This window comes from Chenopodium quinoa, unplaced genomic scaffold, assembly GCF_001683475.1.
Source record: "Chenopodium quinoa cultivar QQ74 unplaced genomic scaffold, ASM168347v1, whole genome shotgun sequence".
In the NCBI taxonomy this organism is placed as follows: Eukaryota; Viridiplantae; Streptophyta; class Magnoliopsida; order Caryophyllales; family Amaranthaceae; genus Chenopodium; species Chenopodium quinoa.
In genome coordinates this window covers 2,559,748-2,579,085 of record NW_018744311.1, presented here as the reverse complement: position 1 = coordinate 2,579,085, position 19,338 = coordinate 2,559,748, and the positions used below count along the sequence as shown (strand labels likewise).

The following is a 19,338-nucleotide window of genomic DNA, read 5'->3' as shown; positions in this document are numbered from 1 at the left end:
GTTTTTGACACAATGATTTGCTTAGGAAAAATGTATATAGTGATGGGTCAAATATAAGGTAAGTTATTATTGTGTCTAAAATTCGGTGAATACAACGAGTAAAACAAATATTCGATTGTATAGCTGCTTATGTTAAGAAAATTTTAGTTTATATCTATGGGAGGTAGGAAAGATTTAGTTTATATCTCTTATAATTATGTGAGTATTATTCATTTATTTTTCAAATAAACAAATAACATTATATAAAAAAAGGAAATAAAATAAATCTATATGACAAAATTAATTTGTTAGTAAAAATGAACCCTTTATTACTAATTGAATTATGTTAGTTTTTTTTCCCTACGGGATTAATAATACCTTATTCAAAAAATCAATAAGTTGATTTATAAATCGTGCATCGCACGGACACTATGCTAGTTTACTCCTAAGTGAAAGGAGAGCTTCGTAATTTTATTTTCTATATGAGTATTTATAATTTTTTTCCTTTATAAAAATCTTCTTGGGAAATTAAAAGTCGCAATAATAAATTTTTTAAAAAAAACTAAGTGAATTTTTTTTTTTTTTTTTTTTTTTTTCAAATAAACAAGGTAGTGGTAACTGGTAAGGTTTTTTTTAAAAAAATCTCTCCTCTTTCACCCTTAAAACTACTCCGCCGATTTATCAAGAAGCCATCGCCGACTCGCCGTCATCAATCTCCTTTCTTAGCAGTTCAGCATTCCTAAAGGTATAATCTTTGATATTTAAGTTTTCCCATTTTATTCATCAATTTACCCCCATATTTTTTTTTTAGTTTGTGTTCATAATTCTTCATTTGAGTATCTGATTACATTTCAATCACAATTATGTAGTTTAAAAAATAAAAATTGAACTTTTTTTGGCAAATTGTTGTGGTTTTTTTTGTGGGAAATTGTTGTTACTTGTGAAGTTTTAGTGGGAAGTTGTGAAATTGTAGTGTGTAATTGTGTAAAATTGTTGTTTTTGACTGTTGGATTTTGTGAATTTATTTTCAGAGGACTGCCAAGCCTTAATCTACTATGAAACACGCCAAATATGAAAAATCCCTATTTTTGGGGTTAACAGATGATTTAATTCGTGAAATCCTGCTTCGAATGCCTGCAAAATCCTTAGGAAGGGTCAGTTGTGTGTGCAAAAAATTGAAATCCCTAATCTCAGACCCCGCATTCGCCATATCTCATATCAAATGTTCGTACTCGCCCCCTAATACACCCTTAACCATTGCTATGCTTAGAGATAATACCTTGTCTTCGCTCAAGTTTAGTAGTTATGCTGATATCACTGAGGGCGTAAAGTTAAAGCCATGGGGAAGACAATTCGACAGGGATGACACTTTCGAGGGTTGTTACTTTTTCATGATTGGATCATGTAATGGCCTTGTGTGTCTTTACATTAAGGCGATGGATAAGAAAATATATGACGGGGATTTTATGTATCTTTGGAACCCTATCACCAATGAAGCTAGAGAAATTTCATTGCCAGTTGGAGGGATTTCGACTTATGTTTATGTAGATTCTTGCTGGTTTGGCTTCGTTCACTCCTTAAATGACTACAAGATCCTCTTAGTTTCTGAAAAGTATAAGCCATACCGTGAAAAGTACATGTATTTGTACTCGTTGAGGAATGATAGTTGGAGAAGGATACGTGTTAGTGATGATGATCTGTCTTCCATTTCGGGATGTAACTCAGTATTCAAGGATGATGCATTGCATTACCTTGTTCAAGAAAAATGCATACTGAAATTTGATCTGGCTACTGAAGCCTTTGAGAGGATACCTTTCACAATTGTGCCTAAGCTATTTCCGAGTGTCAATCAGATGCTGCTGGGTGTCAATCGAGAATCTGATCGTCTTTTTGTAGCGTTTGTACATTATTCTTATGATGAATTTCAGGAAGGCTCTGAGGAAGACTCAGAGGAAGATTCTGAAGAAACCTCAGACTCAGATACCGAGGTTGAAATTGAGGAAGGGAAATGGATGTTAGAGCTGTGGATGTTGAAGGAATATAACAATTGGGGTTCTTGGAAGATAATGTATAGGATTGACTTGCAAGAGGAGATTGCTGGACGTTGCATCCGAGTATTAGGGTTCACATACAATGGCATTATCTGCATTCAAGCTGCGAATCATGGATTTGTGGTTGTTGACCCACATTGTGATCTGCCATCATATGTTGTTGTGAGGAATTCTTGTTCTAAGGTTTACAAGATCAACGATTATGTAGAGAGTAGTGTTTCCCCCTTTTCTCCTTTTCCTTTTAATGGTGAAGATGAAGATAATGATGGTGATGATGAGGAAGAGGACGAAGAAGATGATGGTGGTAATAATGGTGAAGGTGTTGATGAGGAAGAGGACGAAGAAGATGGTGGTGATGGTGATGATAATGATGATGGTGTTGATGAGGAAGAGGAAGAGTACGAAGAAGATGGCGGTGATAGTGATGATGATAATGATGATGGTGTTGATGAGAAAGAAGACGAAGAGGATGGTGGTGATAGTGATGATGGTGTTGATGAGGAAGAAGACGAAGAGGATGGAGGTGATAGTGATGATGATGATAATGATGATGGTATTGATGAGGAAGAGGATGAAGAATATGGTGGTGATAGTGATGGTAGCAGTGGACAGTGGTGATGGTGGTGAAGTTAATTTGACTTTGAGTTTCTAGGACTTTTCATTTTACATTTCGAGTCAGACTGTATTTTTGGTGAAATTAATCATCAGTTGGTGGTTATATTCATTGTGGATCAATTACTACTTTTGTGGGATCATTGATTTCTATGGGATTACAAAGAACTAAAGAAGTACACAGTAGGTCTTTTGGATGTATCCTTGAGTATGGATTGTAATTTTGTAAATGACTCCGGTTTCGTCATCCAAACTGATAACTTGCAACTGAACTTGCCTTTTGTAAGAGTGATAGTGGAAAATTATGTTTTGTCTTTGTTCATGATATCCTCTCTTATGCTTGTAAGTTTAGTTTATTATGAGTAGTTTATGTCTTTGCAGTAGTTATCCTCTCAGTTTTTGAAGGAAGATCTTGGTTTTGAATATGATACTACTTTTGGACAAGTTGGTGTTGAATTATTAGTGATTCCTATGCTTTTGGTCAAAAAAAATTTAGCCGATTAATCTTACAGTAGTTAAGTATCAACACTCACCAGTCACCACACTTCTAGAGGAATTATTGATAGTTTTCACTGTATCAAACATGAATCAAACACAGTCGAATTTGAATCAGAAACTTGGATGGCAACTTATTTAGACCGGACTGTATCTAGCAGGTTGGACCAACCCGGCCGGTTTTGTTCAAGCTCAAGCCGGAATTTGCAGTGGATATTAAACTAGAGTATTAAGTTATTAACCCCTTCCTTCAGATTAATTCAATAACCTATGCGGGTCGGGTCAATTCAAATTAATTCCATAACCTATGCGGTCGGGTTTGGGTTAGGTCATGCTTGAGTCGGGTCACGTTAGGTCATACTTCTTATCAGGTTTGGTCGGGTTTAGGTCGAGTTAATACCAGGTCGGGTTACATTCGGGTCGGGTGTAAATAGGTCGGGTTTTCACGGGTTAAAACGGGTTAGGGTAATTCTCGGGTTCGAGTCGGGTTTGGTTCAAGTCAATAATTTGCGGGTTAGAATCAGGTCGGGTCATTCTCGAGTTTGAGTCGAGTTCGGTTCAAGTCAATAATTTGCGGATTATAATCAGGTTGGGTCATTTTCAAGTGGGGTTATTCTCGGGTTCAAGTCGAGTTCGGTTCAAGTCAATAATTTGCGGGTTATAATCAGGTTGGGTCATTTCCAGGTCAGGTCATTCTTGAATTCAAGTCGGGTTATGTTCAAGTCAATAATTTACAGGTTACAATCAGGTCGGGTCATTTCCAAGTCAGGTCACATTCGGGTTCAACTAACTATGAATAGATAATTATCATTTTTATCAAGCTAATTATTTCGTTTGACTATAATATATATGGCAATATACTAGAAAACTATAGTCTATAATTTAGAAAGATAATTATCTCCTTTGACCATACAACAAATATATACTATATTTCGCTCTTAAATTTGAGGATGATGCACCTTTCTTTTGGGCCTGGACCGACTTGGTCTCCCAAGACAAAATGCTTTGATCAACAATAATAAGGTGACCTAAAATTGCATTTAAGGTGATTTGAAATCGGGTCAAGAACAATTTGGGTTGAATTTAGGTCGGGTCAATAACAAATCGTGTTAATTTCGAGTCGGGTTAGTAATAGATCGAGTTGAATTTTTGGGTTGGGTAAGTAATAGGTATGGTAAAATTCGGTTCGGGTCAATAACAAGCCGGGTTGAATTTGGGTCAGGTTAATAACATGTTGGGTTAATTTTAGGTCGGTTTGTAACAAGTTTGGTTAAATTAGGGTCGAGTTGAATTCAGGTCAGGTTAGTAACAAGTCGGGTTAAATTCGGGTTTTGACGGGTTAAAACGGGTTTTGGTCACTTTCGGTTCAAGTCGGGTTCGATGCAAGTTAATTAAATTGGTCGTTGTAAACCAATAAATCAGTGCAAGTTGTTGGCCGTTTAAAAGCAAATTGAATGGTTCCACACACCCAATTGGACTCCCAGAGGGTATTAGGGACCATGGTAAACATTTCGGCAATTTTTATTTCTAGGCGAAAAAAAGTCAAAAAATTCCAAAATTAAAGGCTAATATCCACGCTTTTTTAGAAATTTTGGAGGTTTTGGGGCCTGACTTCGAAAAGTCTTGAAATTCTAGGGAATATATCTTGGGGTTATCTAACGTCGTTTGGAACCATAAATGATCATTATATGTTGTCATAAATGTTCGTGGTAGAATCGAGTTAATGAAATCAGTGCAAGTTGTAAACAGGTAAATTGGCCGTTTAAAGGCAAATTGAATTGTTCCACCCACCTAATTGGAGTCTCAGAGGGTATTAGGGACCATGGTAATCATTTCGGCAATTTTTATTTCCTGGCGAAAAAAAGTAAATAAATTCCGAAATTGAAGTCTAATATTCATGCTTCTTGAGACATTTTGGAGGTTTCAGGGCCCGGTGTTGTAAAGTCTTGAGAATTTAGGAGACACATCTCGAGTTCATATAATGTCGTTTGGAACCATATATGATCATTATATCTTGTCATAAGTGTTTATTGTAGGCTTGAATTAATGAAATCAGTGCAAGTTGTAAATCGGTAAATTGGCCGTTTATAGGCAAATTGGATGGTTCCACCCACCCTATTGGACTCGCAGAGGTTATTAGGGACCATGGTAAACATTTCGGCAAATTTTTTTTTCGGGCGAAAAGAAGTCAAAAAAATTCCAAAATTAAAGGCTAATTTAATATCCACACTTTTTGAGAAATTTTGGAGGTTTCGGGGCCCGGTGTCGAAAAGGCTTGAGATTTTAGGGGATGCATCTCGGAGTCATATAATTTCGTTTGGAACCATATATGATCATTATATGTTGTCATAAATGTTCGTGGTAGGCTTGAATTAATGAAATCGGTGCAAGTTGTAAACCGGTACTTTGGTCGTTTAAAGGCAAACTGGATGTTTCCACCCAACCTATTAGACTCCCAGAGGGTAATAGGTACCATGGTAAACATTTCAGCAATTTTTATTTTCAGGCAAAAAAAAGTCAAAAAATTCCAAAATTGAAGGCTAATATCCGCGTTTTTTTAGAAATTTTGGAGGTTTTGGGGCCTGAGTTCGAAAAGTATTGAAATTCTAAGGAATTCATCTTAGGGTCATATAACGCTGTTTGGAACCATAAATGATCATTATATGTTGTCATAAATGTTCGTGATAGGATTGAGTTAATGAAATTGGTGCAAGTTGTAAACAGGTAAATTGGCCGTTAAAGGCAAATTGGATCGTTCCACCCACCTAATTGGGGTCTCAGAGGGTATTAGGGAGCATGGTAAGCATTTCGGAAATTTTTATTTCCAGGCGAAAAAATGTAAAAAAATGTAAAAAAAAATTCCGAAATTGAAGGTTTAGATCCATGCTTCTTGAGACATTTTAGAGGTTTCAGGGCCCGGTGTTGAAAAGGCTTGAGAATTTAGGAGATACATCTCGAGTTCATATAATTCCGCTTGGAACCATATATGATCATTATATCTTGTCATAAGTGTTCGTGGTAGGCTTGAATTAATGAAATCGATGCAAGTTATAAATCGGTTAATTAGCCGTTTATAGGCAAATTGGATGGTTCCTCCCACCCAATTAGACTCGCTGAGGTTATTAGGGACCATGGTAAAAATTTCGGCAAATTTATTTTTTCGGCCGAAAAGAAGTATAAAAAATTCCAAAATTGAAGGCTAATATCCACACTTTTTGAGAAATTTTGGAGGTTTTCGGGGCCCGGTGTCGAAAAGGCTTGAGATTTTAGGGGATGCATCTCGGAGTCATGTAATGCCGCTTAGAACCATATATGATCATTATATTTTGTCATAAATGTTCGTGGTAGGCTTGAATTAATGAAATTGGTGCAAGTTGTAAACCGGTACATTGGTCGTTTAAAGGCAAACTGGATGTTTCCACCCAACCAATTAGACTGCCAGAGGGTAATAGGTACCATGGTAAATATTTCAACAATTTTTATTTTCTGGCAAAAAAAAGTCAAAAAATTCCAAAATTGAAGGCTAATATCCGCGTTTTTTTAGAAATTTTGGAGGTTTTGGGGCCTGAGTTCGAAAAGTATTGAAATTCTAAGGAATTCATCTTAGGGTCATATAACGCTGTTTGGAACCATAAATGATCATTATATGTTGTCATAAATGTTCGTGGTAGGATTGAGTTAATGAAATTGGTGCAAGTTGTAAACAGGTAAATTGGCCGTTAAAGGCAAATTGGATCGTTCCGCCCACCTAATTGGGGTCTCAGAGGGTATTAGGGACCATGGTAAGCATTTCGGCAATTTTTATTTCCTGGCGTAAAAAAGTAAATAAATTCCGAAGTTGAAGGCTAATATTCATGATTCTTGAGACATTTTGGAGGTTCAGGGCCCGGTGTTGAAAAGTCTTGAGAATTTAGGAGACACATCTCGAGTTCATATAATGCCGTTTGGAACCATATATGATCATTATATCTTGTCATAAGTGTTTGTTGTAGGCTTGAATTAATGAAATCGGTGCAAGTTATAAATCGGTAAATTGGTCGTTTAAAGACAAATTGGATGGTTCCACCCACCCTATTGGACTCGTAGAGGTTATTAGGAACCATGGTAAAAATTTCAGCAATTTTTATTTGGCAATTTTTTTTTCTAGCGAAAAGAAGTATAAAAAATTCCAAAATTGAAGGCTAATATCCACGCTTTTTGAGAAATTTTGGGGGTTTCGGGGCCCGGTGTCGAAAAGTCTTGAGATTTTAGGGGATGCATCTCTGAGTCATATAATGTCGTTTGGAACCATATATGATCATTATATGTTGTCATAAATGTTCGTGGTAGACTTGAATTAATGAAATTGGTGCAAGTTGTAAACCGGTAAATTGGTCGTTTACAGGAAAACTGGATGTTTCCACCCAACCAATTAGACTCCCAGATGGTATTAGGAACCATGGTAAAAATTTCAGCAATTTTTATTTTCAGGCAAAAAAAAAGTCAAAAAATTCCAAAATTGAAGGCTAATATCCACGTTTTTTTAGAAAATTTGGAGGTTTTGGGGACTGACTTCGAAAAGTCTTGAAATTCTAGGTAATAATTCTTGGGGTCATATAACACCGTTTGGAACCATAAATGATCATTATATGTTGTCATAAATGTTCGTGGTAGGATTGAGTGAATGAAATCGGTGCAAGTTGTAAACAGGTAAATTGGTCGTTTAAAGGCAAATTGGATCGTTCCACCCACCCAATTGGACTTCCGTAGGGTATTTGGGGTCATGGTAAACATTTCGGCAATTTTAATATCCGGGCGAAAAAAAATCAAAAAAATTCCAAAATTAAAGGCTAATTATCCATGCTTTTTGAGAAATTTCGTATGTTTTGGGGCCCGGTGTCAAAAGGCATTGAGGTTTTAGGGGATACATCTAGGGGTCTTATAATGCCCTTTTGATCCATATATGATCATTATATGTTGTTATAAATGTTCGCGGTAAGCTTGAGTTAATGAAATCGGTGCAATTTGTAAATCGGTAAATTGGTCATTGAAAGGCAAATTGGATGGTTCCACCCAGCCAATTGGACTCCTAGAGGGTATTAGGTACCATGGTAATCATTTCGGCAATTTTTAATTTTGGGTGAAAAAAAGTCAAAAAATTCCAAAATTGAAGGTTCACGCTTTTTGACAAATTTTGGAGGTTTCGGTTTAGCACACAACCTTGTGAAATTTATTCCATTTGATTTAGAGAGAATTTGGGACGATTGTGTTCCTCCTACAATAACCCGGGATGTTCCTTTTTTTTTTGACAAATGGATGCTTTTGCTATTAATATAAATTTTACTCCCTGTCAAAAATAAAATAAAATAAAATAAAAAATTGTCAATTTGCTGTTGTCCTCATCTCCCAATCTCCCACCCTCTCCTCTCTTAAACCCTAATTTTATTTTATTTTTTATTTTGTTTATTGTTTAAGGTTTATGAATTTATAAAATTGTAACTCCTATCATAAGCCTAGGGGTACTTATTTTGCAAGTCGAATTCGAGTTGAGGGTATCTCAACTCAACTCGTTAATATATCGAGCCAAACTTAAATGAGTCAAGTACTGACCAAGCTTTGACAGAGTCAATATCAAGTAGCTTGTTAATTAATTTGGTCTTAATAGAACCCCGTAAATAATTACGTAAATGTTATATGTTTATTAATTATTATAGCAAAATAAAGTTTTTTAATAAAAATATTTTTATTTTTATCAAATATAATAATGTATAACAGAATTCGAGCTTCTCACGAGTTTTCGAGTCGAGTATTAAATTACTTGACTCGACTCATTAACATTTCGAGTCAATCTCAAGCTCAAGTCGAGCTAACTCGAGTCGAGTTTTGACGGAGTCAAGCTCAAGTAGCCCACGAATTGTCTCGTCTCATAAACACCCTATGATAAGCCAATGCAAGAGAGTAAGTTTTAACAAAGAATTCCTTGATCAGCATACATTATGTAGTTATGTGGGATTTATAATTTCTTAAGGTATATAATACTTCGTACTACAAACTGGCACAACTCGAGTCCATACTAGATTACTAGTACCCTAAACAAGAAAATAATAGTAGAGGTTATAATCAAATAAAAGAAATTATATCACTATTGACGGTGCTAACGAAGGAAAATATAAATAATTTTTAGGAGTATAAATGTCCATACACTATTGTAAAGGAGAAGCAATTAATATTAACAACACATAAAATAAATAAACATTTTAGAGGTTATAATAAACTTTTTTTTTTTTTGGATAAATTTAAACACTATTTACATTAGTATCATCCCAAACTTTTCAAAATGTAGTGATATGACACAAGAAGATTTAGTCACGCAGAATTCACAAAGCACTCAAAAAGGAAATGTTTTTTTTTTTTTTTTTTTCTCACAATCTTCGCAAAATTTATAGAGGGATACTGATGGTGCATCCGTGCATGAATCGCAAATGGATGAAGTGAAAAAAGCATCTGAACAAAACTATGTAAGAATTTCAAAGAAGAGATTGCATGTTTTACTCCATAAAATAAAAATAGATCAATTCCAAAAATTAAACAAAAGCACAGAAATCCAAATAATCCAACAAATGGAACATAGGCAACAACATACAGAGTGATACAGAAAAGAAACATTTTGTCTTTTCATGTCAAAATTATGCGCAAAATAGGAAGGAAATGCAGAAGCAAATGCAAAACAGCTCATCAAAGAAAGAAAGAAAGAAAGAAACACTTATTAGGGGCAGAAAAAAGAAACACAGATGCATTTTGATTTTATTGCTTTGATAACATTTTCTCTTCATAATAGAGAGAAATATGAAAGGATGGATGAATGGAAAATTGCTGAGAATTAAACGAAAATTAAAAATATTAAAAAAAAATTGTTTCAATGTGTACTTTCAGGAGCATGATGTATCCGACTCAAAATTACCGAATCCGACTCATTTGACACTGACATTAAAGTTTCACATACTTTAACAGAATCATGGGACATAACTAAAGGACCACTTACAGCAACATCCAACTGCTCATCAGAAGCGACGGACTCAGCACCACCTCTCATACCATCATTGCATTCATTACCAACAACCTCTTTATCGGTGTTTGATTCAAATTCATCGGAAGTGTTCTCAACAGACAAGAGTTCCTTGTCAGGATTAATTTCTTCATCCACTTTCTCCAGCATGAAAACTGGTGTTTGTCCTTGATTGCTAAGACCAAGATCCAGCTCAGCACCTTCAAAGGATTCATCGTTCAGCACTTCATCACTGGTTATGGAAACAGGTTCTTTCCCTTCTACCACAGGTGTGGTGGAAACGACTTCTGGAACCGCCAGAATAGGCTCTTCCTTATCAGCACTACAATTAACAGGATCGTCTAATTTATCCTCTTGCGCCAAAATTGGTTCCGCCTCAAGCTCGGAATCTTTGGGACTATGCAAGAATTCCCAATTAGGTATCCCAGAAAATGATCTTTTAGTGCTCTGCGTCTTGTATAGATTCATTGCTTTCTGCAATCAAGTTGATAGCACATTAATAATTACATTTAAGCACAAAGCTAGATCAGTAAATTCCACGTATCTGGTTTATTCTGTTAGTCAGCAGGTAAAAAAGCAACAATCACAAGAAAATAATCAACAATAACTACATCCAATTGTAACAAACAAGGACTCAGGAAAGTTAAAAGTTAAACTGATGTAGTCATACAGATGTTCATCACCATTATATATATCTCGCATGAGAACAGAACAGATATACACACATCTCACTAACTGATGACCTTAAAACTAAAGTCCAATTAAATGAAATTTGCAACAAAAGAAACAAAATAGCCGTATTACTCATATATATATATATATATATATATATATATATATATAAGCATTACCATTTATAAGAAATACATATTTAGGTGGATAAAGAACTATTAGCAAACCAAAAGACAATAAAAACTAACATAACCAGCAGCCTTGCCAGTTATTAAAACTTATTTATTAAAACAGCATCAGCCAGCTTGGACAAACAAAATCATCGTAATAGACTAAATATAAATTTATTTAAATAACACTCTATAACACTAATCAACCTTTTTAGCAGCTGAACCACCTAAGTGATTCCAATACTATTTTCATAGTCATTATTCCGCAACCGCACTATACCTCCCCAAACAGAAATGATTTTCATTTTAGATGTTATAAAATCAGACCCAAGAGTCATGGTATATTGCATCAGTTAAAAGACATACCTTAAAAATAGAAGCTTTGGCAGTAGGAAAAAACGTCAAACCCATGGATAGATTTGCGATCTCTGAGTCAGTAACTGTCCTCTCCTGCTAATGAGTCACAGAAGTATAAGCACTATGATATATTCAATCTATGTTAAAGATGATTAAGGGAGGCAAGACAAAATTCGAGAAGATTCTACCTCAGTATATTCAAGTTCCACTTCTTCAATTAATTCGGACTGTCCCTTGACAGCAAGGTTAATAAATTGATTATACAATTCTGGATCAGCCATATCTATCGAAATATCAAGCTTAGCAAGGTATGCACGCACTGATTGAGCAGTTTCATCAGCACTAGATGATTCAGGAGTCTTCTCTGTAGTAACTTTAGCTGGAGTCATTGGAATTTCCTTTGTGGATGACGGACCACTTGAAGTAATCATCTTTTGACTTGGCCCCTCATCAAAGGCACTACTTTCGACATTAAGCCTTGAAGCACCCTGCACAGATGAAACTTCGTCCATAGATGCTTTAGCCATGGGACCATCTTTTTGAGACACAGATGTCACATCCATATTCGGATCGCCATTTGGTTTCCACATATCTGAATTCATGTCCCTTCTTTGAGCATTGGCAAGATGACCAGGCCCATACATGGATGACTCATCCCTAAGGACACCATTACTTACATCCCATCCATGGAAATGAACTGGGCCATCTACCATATTCTGCCATCCTAAAGGTCTAACATGACCAGAAAACCGGTCCCCTTCAGACATATGATAAGGCATCCCAGGGTGGTTCATGTCCATAGATGGTCTAACACCAAAAAGAGGAGGAAACTGAGAGAGCATGGGTGGGAACCCCCCATGATGTGGCCCAGGAGGACCTGGTGGGAAGGGCATAAAGCCATTAGGTAGTGGTGAGGGCCAGTTAGGTGCACCCTTCCAACCATTTCCAGGCCCTCTTCCCACATTGGGATCAACACTTCTCCTGAATCGGCTTCCTGAATGACCTCTAGTGTCTTCTCCTAAAGATCCCATGAAGGAAGGGCTGTCAGCTCCACTCCTGAACCCAGATGGACCAGGAGTGTGAGATGAAATATTGCCCTGACTTGATTTATGGTGAAAAGGAGATTCTACTGGAGGATACACCTCCCCAGTAGGCTTCTTTACAGAAAAATCCCTACCCTGTCGGTCCTCATTAACAGAAATATCTCTTACATCATTAGAGCCACTGCTCCTCCTCTCAGCCTCATCAACATCAAGGCTCCTTCTCCTGCTAGTTCTATTTTGAAATCTGCGATCAACACTAGTTGTAGGAGATCTTTCCTTCAAACCTGCAGGAGAAGCCTTGGCATTTGGAGATCTTTCAGATGATTCTCCAACATGATTGTCGTCAAACTTGGTGCGCTTCTCCCCTGATCGATACTTAGGAACTTTATCAAGTGCCTCAGACGTAAGGGCATCTCTCGAGGAATCTCCATACTTAGCCTCATCTTGGATTCCATCTCTAAAACATTAAATAACGCAGTTAGAAATATCATGAATTTGAAGCCAATCACTTAGATACAGCAAAAAGTATTTTTCAAATACAATATGTGTCCTTGGAAGCCAAAATATAAGTATCCAAGTAACAATCTGCAACTATACATCCAGTTATACAAGAAATGTATTTATTAGGTACAGACAAGAAGAGCACCTGTATTTATCTGTATTAACATAAGCCCTAGAATTGGGTGAGGACCTACGTCGACCACTGCTCACAACACTGTCAATATGTGCTTTTCGGGGTAAAGATCTTTCCTTATCAACCTCTGACTCTACCCTTCTAGATTTATCACCATGATAGTCATCATACCCCTCAACAGATCTTCTCCGCCCTCTATCGTCCTTGTACCTAGAGCTCTTATCATCAACATGAGAGCCAAATTCATGATCATAATCCCGATCTCGGCCTCGATCATGGTTGTGATCACGATCACGGTTTCGGTCTCTGTCACGTTCACGGTGATAACGATCACGGCCACGTTCCCTGTCCTGGTCTAGTTCGCGATCTCGCTCATAGCTACGTTCAAGATCCCGCTCACGATCCTTCTCACGATCAAGATCATGCTCCCGGTCATCATGGTCCCTGTCACGTTCACGATCCCGATCATGACGGGTGCGATCCCGCTCTCGGTCCCGAACCCTGTCTCTATCATTATCACGGTCTCGTTCTCGCTCTGACTCTCGTTCATATTCGCTGCCTCGGGGTTTAGATTTCTTTTGGGACACATCCAAATCTTTTTTCTTTTCATTTAGATGTTTATCCTCTGACCTGACAATGCTATACTCTTTAATAGCCCGATTATCCCTCTGCTTTTCATCCTGATGCCAATTCTCCTTATCTATATCTTCTTGGTACCTATCTCTAACTCTCTCATCCTTGTGACCTTCATCTTTATACTTCCCTGATCTGACAATATCTTCCCTAGAAGACAGTCTTCTATCATCCAGTTCTCGAGTACTTTCCTGATGCTTGTCCCCATCGCCAGAACCATCTCTTTTCCTTCTAACTCGTCGATCGAGATCTCTCTCTGTATCAGGGTTACGAACTTCCTCTTGTATGATATAGTCTGATACAAAATAACAAGAACAATGTTCAATAACTCTACAAATCTTCAAAAAGAAATAAAAATATCACATATCATCCCTTATCCAATATATAACTTCAGCATAGATCCTTATTCAAATCAATACACAATATTTAGCAGAACCAGGCAGTCACCAGAAACAAAAGGCAAACACGGCAAACTGATTTTTTAGTCAGAAAAAGTGTAATGTTAACAATGACAAATCAAACATTGACTCAACTTATTCAACAACACTCTCATAATCACAGAGCAAACCTTTAAAATAAAAATACAATTGCAAAGGAGACAACCACCAACCAATGCAATCCTGATGAAAGCAACAACACTTACACTAATGTATAATAAATTAATATTTGAGCAAAAACCTTCAATACAATAGAGGCAAACAAACATGCAAAGGATATGCAGCATAACCAGGAACATACATGTGCTGTCAGTATGAATCCAATCCGATAAACACAAGGAAAAAACCAGCATGAGAGAGTTTTGTGACTTCATTGTTCTGTACTCTTAGCTTTATAATCCCTAATACTATAAATAATCTCCACTTAAAATTCTTGCTAGAGGAAAATAAGTCTCATCAACAAAATGGTGGGATATACATTATACTGAATTGCATCGCACATATCTCAAATCAATTAATTATTTCAATAAAAACTGAGATAACAAAAAAAATTGAAAAATTATAATGACAAAAAATAGTAAGTGGACTGAAAATTCTATTACTCGTAGAAATTCTTATTAAAATAAGGAAATTATGATTAGACCTTAAGAGTAATAACAAATAAGAACTGTCAACTGACAAACAAACTCTCAACTTGAAAATTGTTAAATAACAGGGCAAAGATTTGAACTAGCAATCACTAACCACAGTATGAGACATCCAGGTCTGTCTCATCCTGTCCAGCTTCCAAAGTCATGCATTTAGACAATTTGTCAAAAATATAGTTATCTACTTTAAGAAACAAGACACTCAACAACTGATTCATGCAGCGCAGTGATTCTAATAGCCTTTTTTGGCGGTACTTAATTATATTATAGTGCCAAATGCCAATGAGTCTTCTTCTACCAAAAGAAACAATGAGATTTCAAAGTACCCCACAAATAAACACCCAATAAATCAAAGAGCTTAAGCTCAGCAAAACAAAGATAACTTTTTTCACTAATCTCCAATACATTCAACAATACAGTATAGAAGTTAAAATAAACACAAATAAGCGCCATATTGCTGAATTTTTAACATCATCAACCAGTTAAATATCTCATGTGTACACCAAAACAAAAATTATTCTTTTGACAAATAATAGAGGTATAACTAATTGACATAGGTGGTGACTTAAAAAAATAAAGATAATCACAACCCCAGCAATGCAAAGTAACCAAATAAATTAAGGAACCAAAAAAGGATACACCTAAAATTTCTGCCTAGAAAACTACTGAATATGGCAACTAACAAGATATTTAAATGTAAACTTTAAAAAGTAAATAAACTTCAAAACACCAGATCATAAGTATAGTAGTGCATGATCTCTTAGATCCTCTATCATGTAAATTCCATTACTTGAACATCTTTAAAGATAGAAATAGATGGTAGTATCAAGTATGCAAACATTTAGCACAAATCTAAAAAATGTAAGATGATTGAGCACAAAAAATACCCTTCCACAACACCAACAGGGACAGTCCCATGATGAGTGAAAAAGCATACCCATGAAATGCAAAACCCCATAAAATCACCAAAGATAATAAAATTCTATTCTATAAGGATGCTTTTTACAGATGGTAACCATGCTAAAGACCAAGACTCCAGGTGACAATTTCTAGTGCAGCCCAAAAACAATTAAAAATCCAGAGAGAGAGAGATAGCCACGATGCAAGAGCTAACTCAAATGCATGATATAAATAAAGGTGCATTCCCAACACTATAAGTCTCCTACAAGAAAGAAGCTCTGAAGGGAAAATTCAGATTCCACTCCTCAAGGTTTTTCAAAACAATCATTAAGTGAATAATAATAAGCTGAACTATCAACCAAGCAAGCACCAAACATAGGGGAATGAATATTTTTACTTTTATAAAAATAAAAAATACTTGCATAAGAACAAAGAGCATAACAAGCATAATGGATAGACAGTTTTTAACCCAATCCACAATACCCATTCTGTTTTCACAAAAATAAAGCACTTCAACCCATGTATACTATCCCATATCTAGCTACATGATTGCCTCTAGCATGAGGTGGATAGCATGACATTTCATATTGTCTTTGATCTTACTGCAACCATAAGCCTAACTTCTTGGTCCCGTAACCAAAAAAAATATTATAATTAGCCTCTTACTTCTGCATTTATAATTCAAAGCCCTCCCCCTCCCAAAAAAAAAAAAAAAAAAAAAAACAAAGACTTTTTTATATTTGAAGAATATGTCCAGAAGATAGCACAATAACATTCACATATATACAGGCACACTCAATATGTACCAGCAATGACTGAGGTCAAAACTCAGGTCATCTGCTCGGTTAACTATCAACCAGTCCAAGTGCCCCAAAAAACCAACTACCAAACAAAATAATCAGCTTATGAGTATCATCAGAAATACAAAAATATATTTCTTCCTGCTTTCCCTAAAATCATGCAGATGAAAATCCCAAAACTGGTCCTTCCCACATATACTCCACCTTTACCACTTCTCCAGTTCTCAAAATCATTATAATATTAGAAGGCTACCTTAGCACTTTAACCAAGCCCAATTAAACAAATTAATACATCCAAATTCTAGATACTCTTTCTTCCATTACATTGAACTTAAACCAACAAAAGCCTATAGAAAAACTATTCTAACTTACTGAATGCTAATTGCTAAGACAGTAATAACGAAATAAAAGGAAGGGAAGTGGGCACGAAACAGCAAATTCCTCTCACTATATTTACAATATTTAAAAGTTCAGCTATAATAAAAACGAAGGGAAAAGACTCTTTCCTTTTGGCTTTTGCCCTTCCAATATCCAAGCAAAGAAAATGAATCCCTCACATAATTTCCACTATCATTCCTTCAAATACTCAACCCAAACACATTATTAACATAATCCTTGTGCGTCGTAAATCAGTTTCAGAGCTAGACATGACATTGCCCATACAAGGACAGCCAATTGAAGCAACTAGTAAACATCCACCTCCTTTGATGGATGAAGGGGTGCCAATGAAAATAAAAACAAAGAAACCCTACACTACAATACCAACCACACGACGAAGAAACACCGGGACAGTATCAATCCTACTATACCATGTAAGCAACTGTTCCCTGCAAATCAAACAATCATTCAACAATAAACAATAGTAAGAAGCACATAAATAGGTTACCTTACCAGTATTACCAACACCATGCTTTCCAGCACGCTCCTCTCCACTGCCCTGCTTCCTATTCCCTTCATTGCCAACATTCTCATTTCCAGTTACACCAACCACCAATCTCTCACTTTTACTGCCCTTCCTATCCCGTTCCCAACCCCCTTCTTTCTCATTCCTCTCTTTCCTATCAGACCTATGGTGCTTCGACTCCGCCTTACTCCCACTTCTCTTCCCTTCTTCCCCATCCACCACCAAACTCCCTTCTCTCCTACTCGACCTTTTCGAATCACTTTTAGACAGATCGTGCTCGATATCACCTCCCGTCCACCGGTCATCATCCTCCTTCTCTTTCCGCTTCTTCGACGTCGAAGGCGCAATATACTCCTCAACGATATCAACATTCACAGCAACACTACTCAAATCCTTCGTCACATCCGCCGATTTCGAATCAATTTTCCGTTTCTCAGCAGAAGTAGACTCCTTCAAATGCCTACTACTAATATTACTCCCACCATCTTCCCTCCCTTTCTTCTCCTTCAATCCAGAGTCTTTCTCCGAATCAGAGTAATCCCTCACTTCCCTCGAACTATGCTTGCTAGATTTATGTCGCGAACTTCTCGGCATTTTTCCTTTTTCCTCAATTCAAACCCTTAATCAACTCAACCAAAACCCTAATTCCCTCCCTTTCTCAAACCCTAATTTTTATTTTTGTTTTTTCAAATCGAAAAACAACTCCTACCAAACAAAAAACATACGTACATTACAAAACCTTCAAATCTTGCTTCCAAAACCAATCCGCAAATCTTCTCAAATTCAATCCACAATAAAACCGAACCCTAATTTCAAAAATCCAACACCAATCCACAAAAAACGAACAGCTACAATAACCAAACAACCACGAAAATCACAACGAACAGAATCTCCGGCGACCGGAAGAATGCAAAACGGCCGGAGAAAGATACCGGCGACGGAGGATCTCGATCGAGAGGAGAGAGAAAAATGTGGAGGAGAGAGAAAATAAGAAGAGAGAGGGTTTGTTGTTTTATCGGAATTCGGAAAGGAGGCGAGCGTAGGATAATACAGGCTTAAAAAATATGACGAAAATACCCTTGGGATTAGAATTGTAAGGGCGTGTTTGGGTTAGAGGATTTGGTTATGGGTGGGAAGTTTTAGGGTTACGTGGGTGATGCCAATTGGAACTTGACACTTCATCGATTGGGTTACCTTTATTAAGGATGAAACGATGCGTTTTATGGAAATGCATGTTTGGGAAATTGGAAATTTTGGTGAAGTTGTGTTAATCAATTAGTTGTTTGATAAATATAGATTATTAGTTGGTTTCCTTTACTTGTTTGATTAAATGAAGATATAATTGTTTGATTAATATATGAGTAGTAGTCAACTAATCATTGCACTTGAATTTAACTTATGCTTTGTATAAAATTCTAATCAACTTTGTATTATCTAATAGTATTAACAAGGAATAATTAATAGGATCTTGCTAACGAACGCCTCCTAGGGTGTTGGATAAGCATTTAAAATCTTACTTAAAGTAATATTAATTTGGGAAAACATAACAAAATCACGTGTCGATCGGTGTAGTTAATGTTAGTTTTAATTTAATCTTTCTACTTTTAACTAGCTTATCCAACGTCCTCGGGGGCATTCGTTAGCATTTTCCTAATTAATAAACCATTTACATTCATTTTAAAAAAAAAATATTTATCTTTATCTTAGTAATCCTTATTCTATCCTATCTAAAAATTTTAATCATTACTTATTTTTTCTAAACTTAATAGATTTAAGATAATTGAAATTAAGGTAAAATAAACATGACCGTTTTTATTATTCTGAATCACGATTATTACGAGCGGTAATTAATCATTTGTGGGCAAGTTAATACAAACACAAGCAAAACAAGTGAAACAGTACAAAAGTTACTTTCTCTTACTTATAATTAATTTTCTTTTTTTCTTTTCGTGAAAATGA

General features: G+C 36.1%; 2 protein-coding genes across 3 annotated transcripts; one reads left to right on the top strand and one right to left on the bottom strand.

Annotated features, from left to right (window-relative positions):
• The first annotated feature begins 566 nt into the window (after positions 1-566).
• On the top strand, positions 567-2,872 carry LOC110696105 (F-box protein At3g07870-like). The gene is made up of 2 exons (XM_021873386.1): positions 567-724; positions 1,011-2,872. Exon 2 carries the CDS (start codon positions 1,035-1,037, stop codon positions 2,646-2,648), a length of 1,614 nt encoding a protein of 537 aa, XP_021729078.1. The 5' UTR covers positions 567-724; positions 1,011-1,034; the 3' UTR covers positions 2,649-2,872.
• A 7,015-nt stretch (positions 2,873-9,887) lies between these two features.
• LOC110696104 (zinc finger CCCH domain-containing protein 18-like) lies at positions 9,888-18,458 on the bottom strand. 2 transcript variants are annotated; one of them, XM_021873383.1, is made up of 5 exons: positions 17,367-18,458; positions 13,071-13,986; positions 11,570-12,881; positions 11,391-11,477; positions 9,888-10,656 (listed from the first exon to the last, which is right to left on the bottom strand). In XM_021873383.1, exons 1-5 carry the CDS (start codon positions 17,971-17,973, stop codon positions 10,033-10,035), a joined length of 3,546 nt encoding a protein of 1,181 aa, XP_021729075.1. In that variant the 5' UTR covers positions 17,974-18,458; the 3' UTR covers positions 9,888-10,032. The 2 variants fall into 2 exon arrangements, with proteins under 2 accessions (XP_021729075.1, XP_021729076.1); XM_021873384.1 differs by having other exon boundaries at positions 11,391-11,474; positions 17,367-18,453.
• Positions 18,459-19,338: the final 880 nt, after the last annotated feature.

Excerpts from the sequence above, each read along its gene's own strand:
- LOC110696105 (XM_021873386.1), top strand. The coding sequence starts at position 1,035 with ATGAAACACGCCAAATATGAAAAATCCCTATTTTTGGGGTTAACAGAT.
- LOC110696104 (XM_021873383.1), bottom strand. The coding sequence starts at position 17,973 with ATGCCGAGAAGTTCGCGACATAAATCTAGCAAGCATAGTTCGAGGGAA. Across the intron at positions 11,478-11,569 it reads TGGAACTTGAATATACTGAG|CAGGAGAGGACAGTTACTGA; the intron begins GTAGAATCTTCT and ends GTGACTCATTAG. Across the intron at positions 10,657-11,390 it reads CCAAAGCTTCTATTTTTAAG|AAAGCAATGAATCTATACAA; the intron begins GTATGTCTTTTA and ends ACTTGATTGCAG.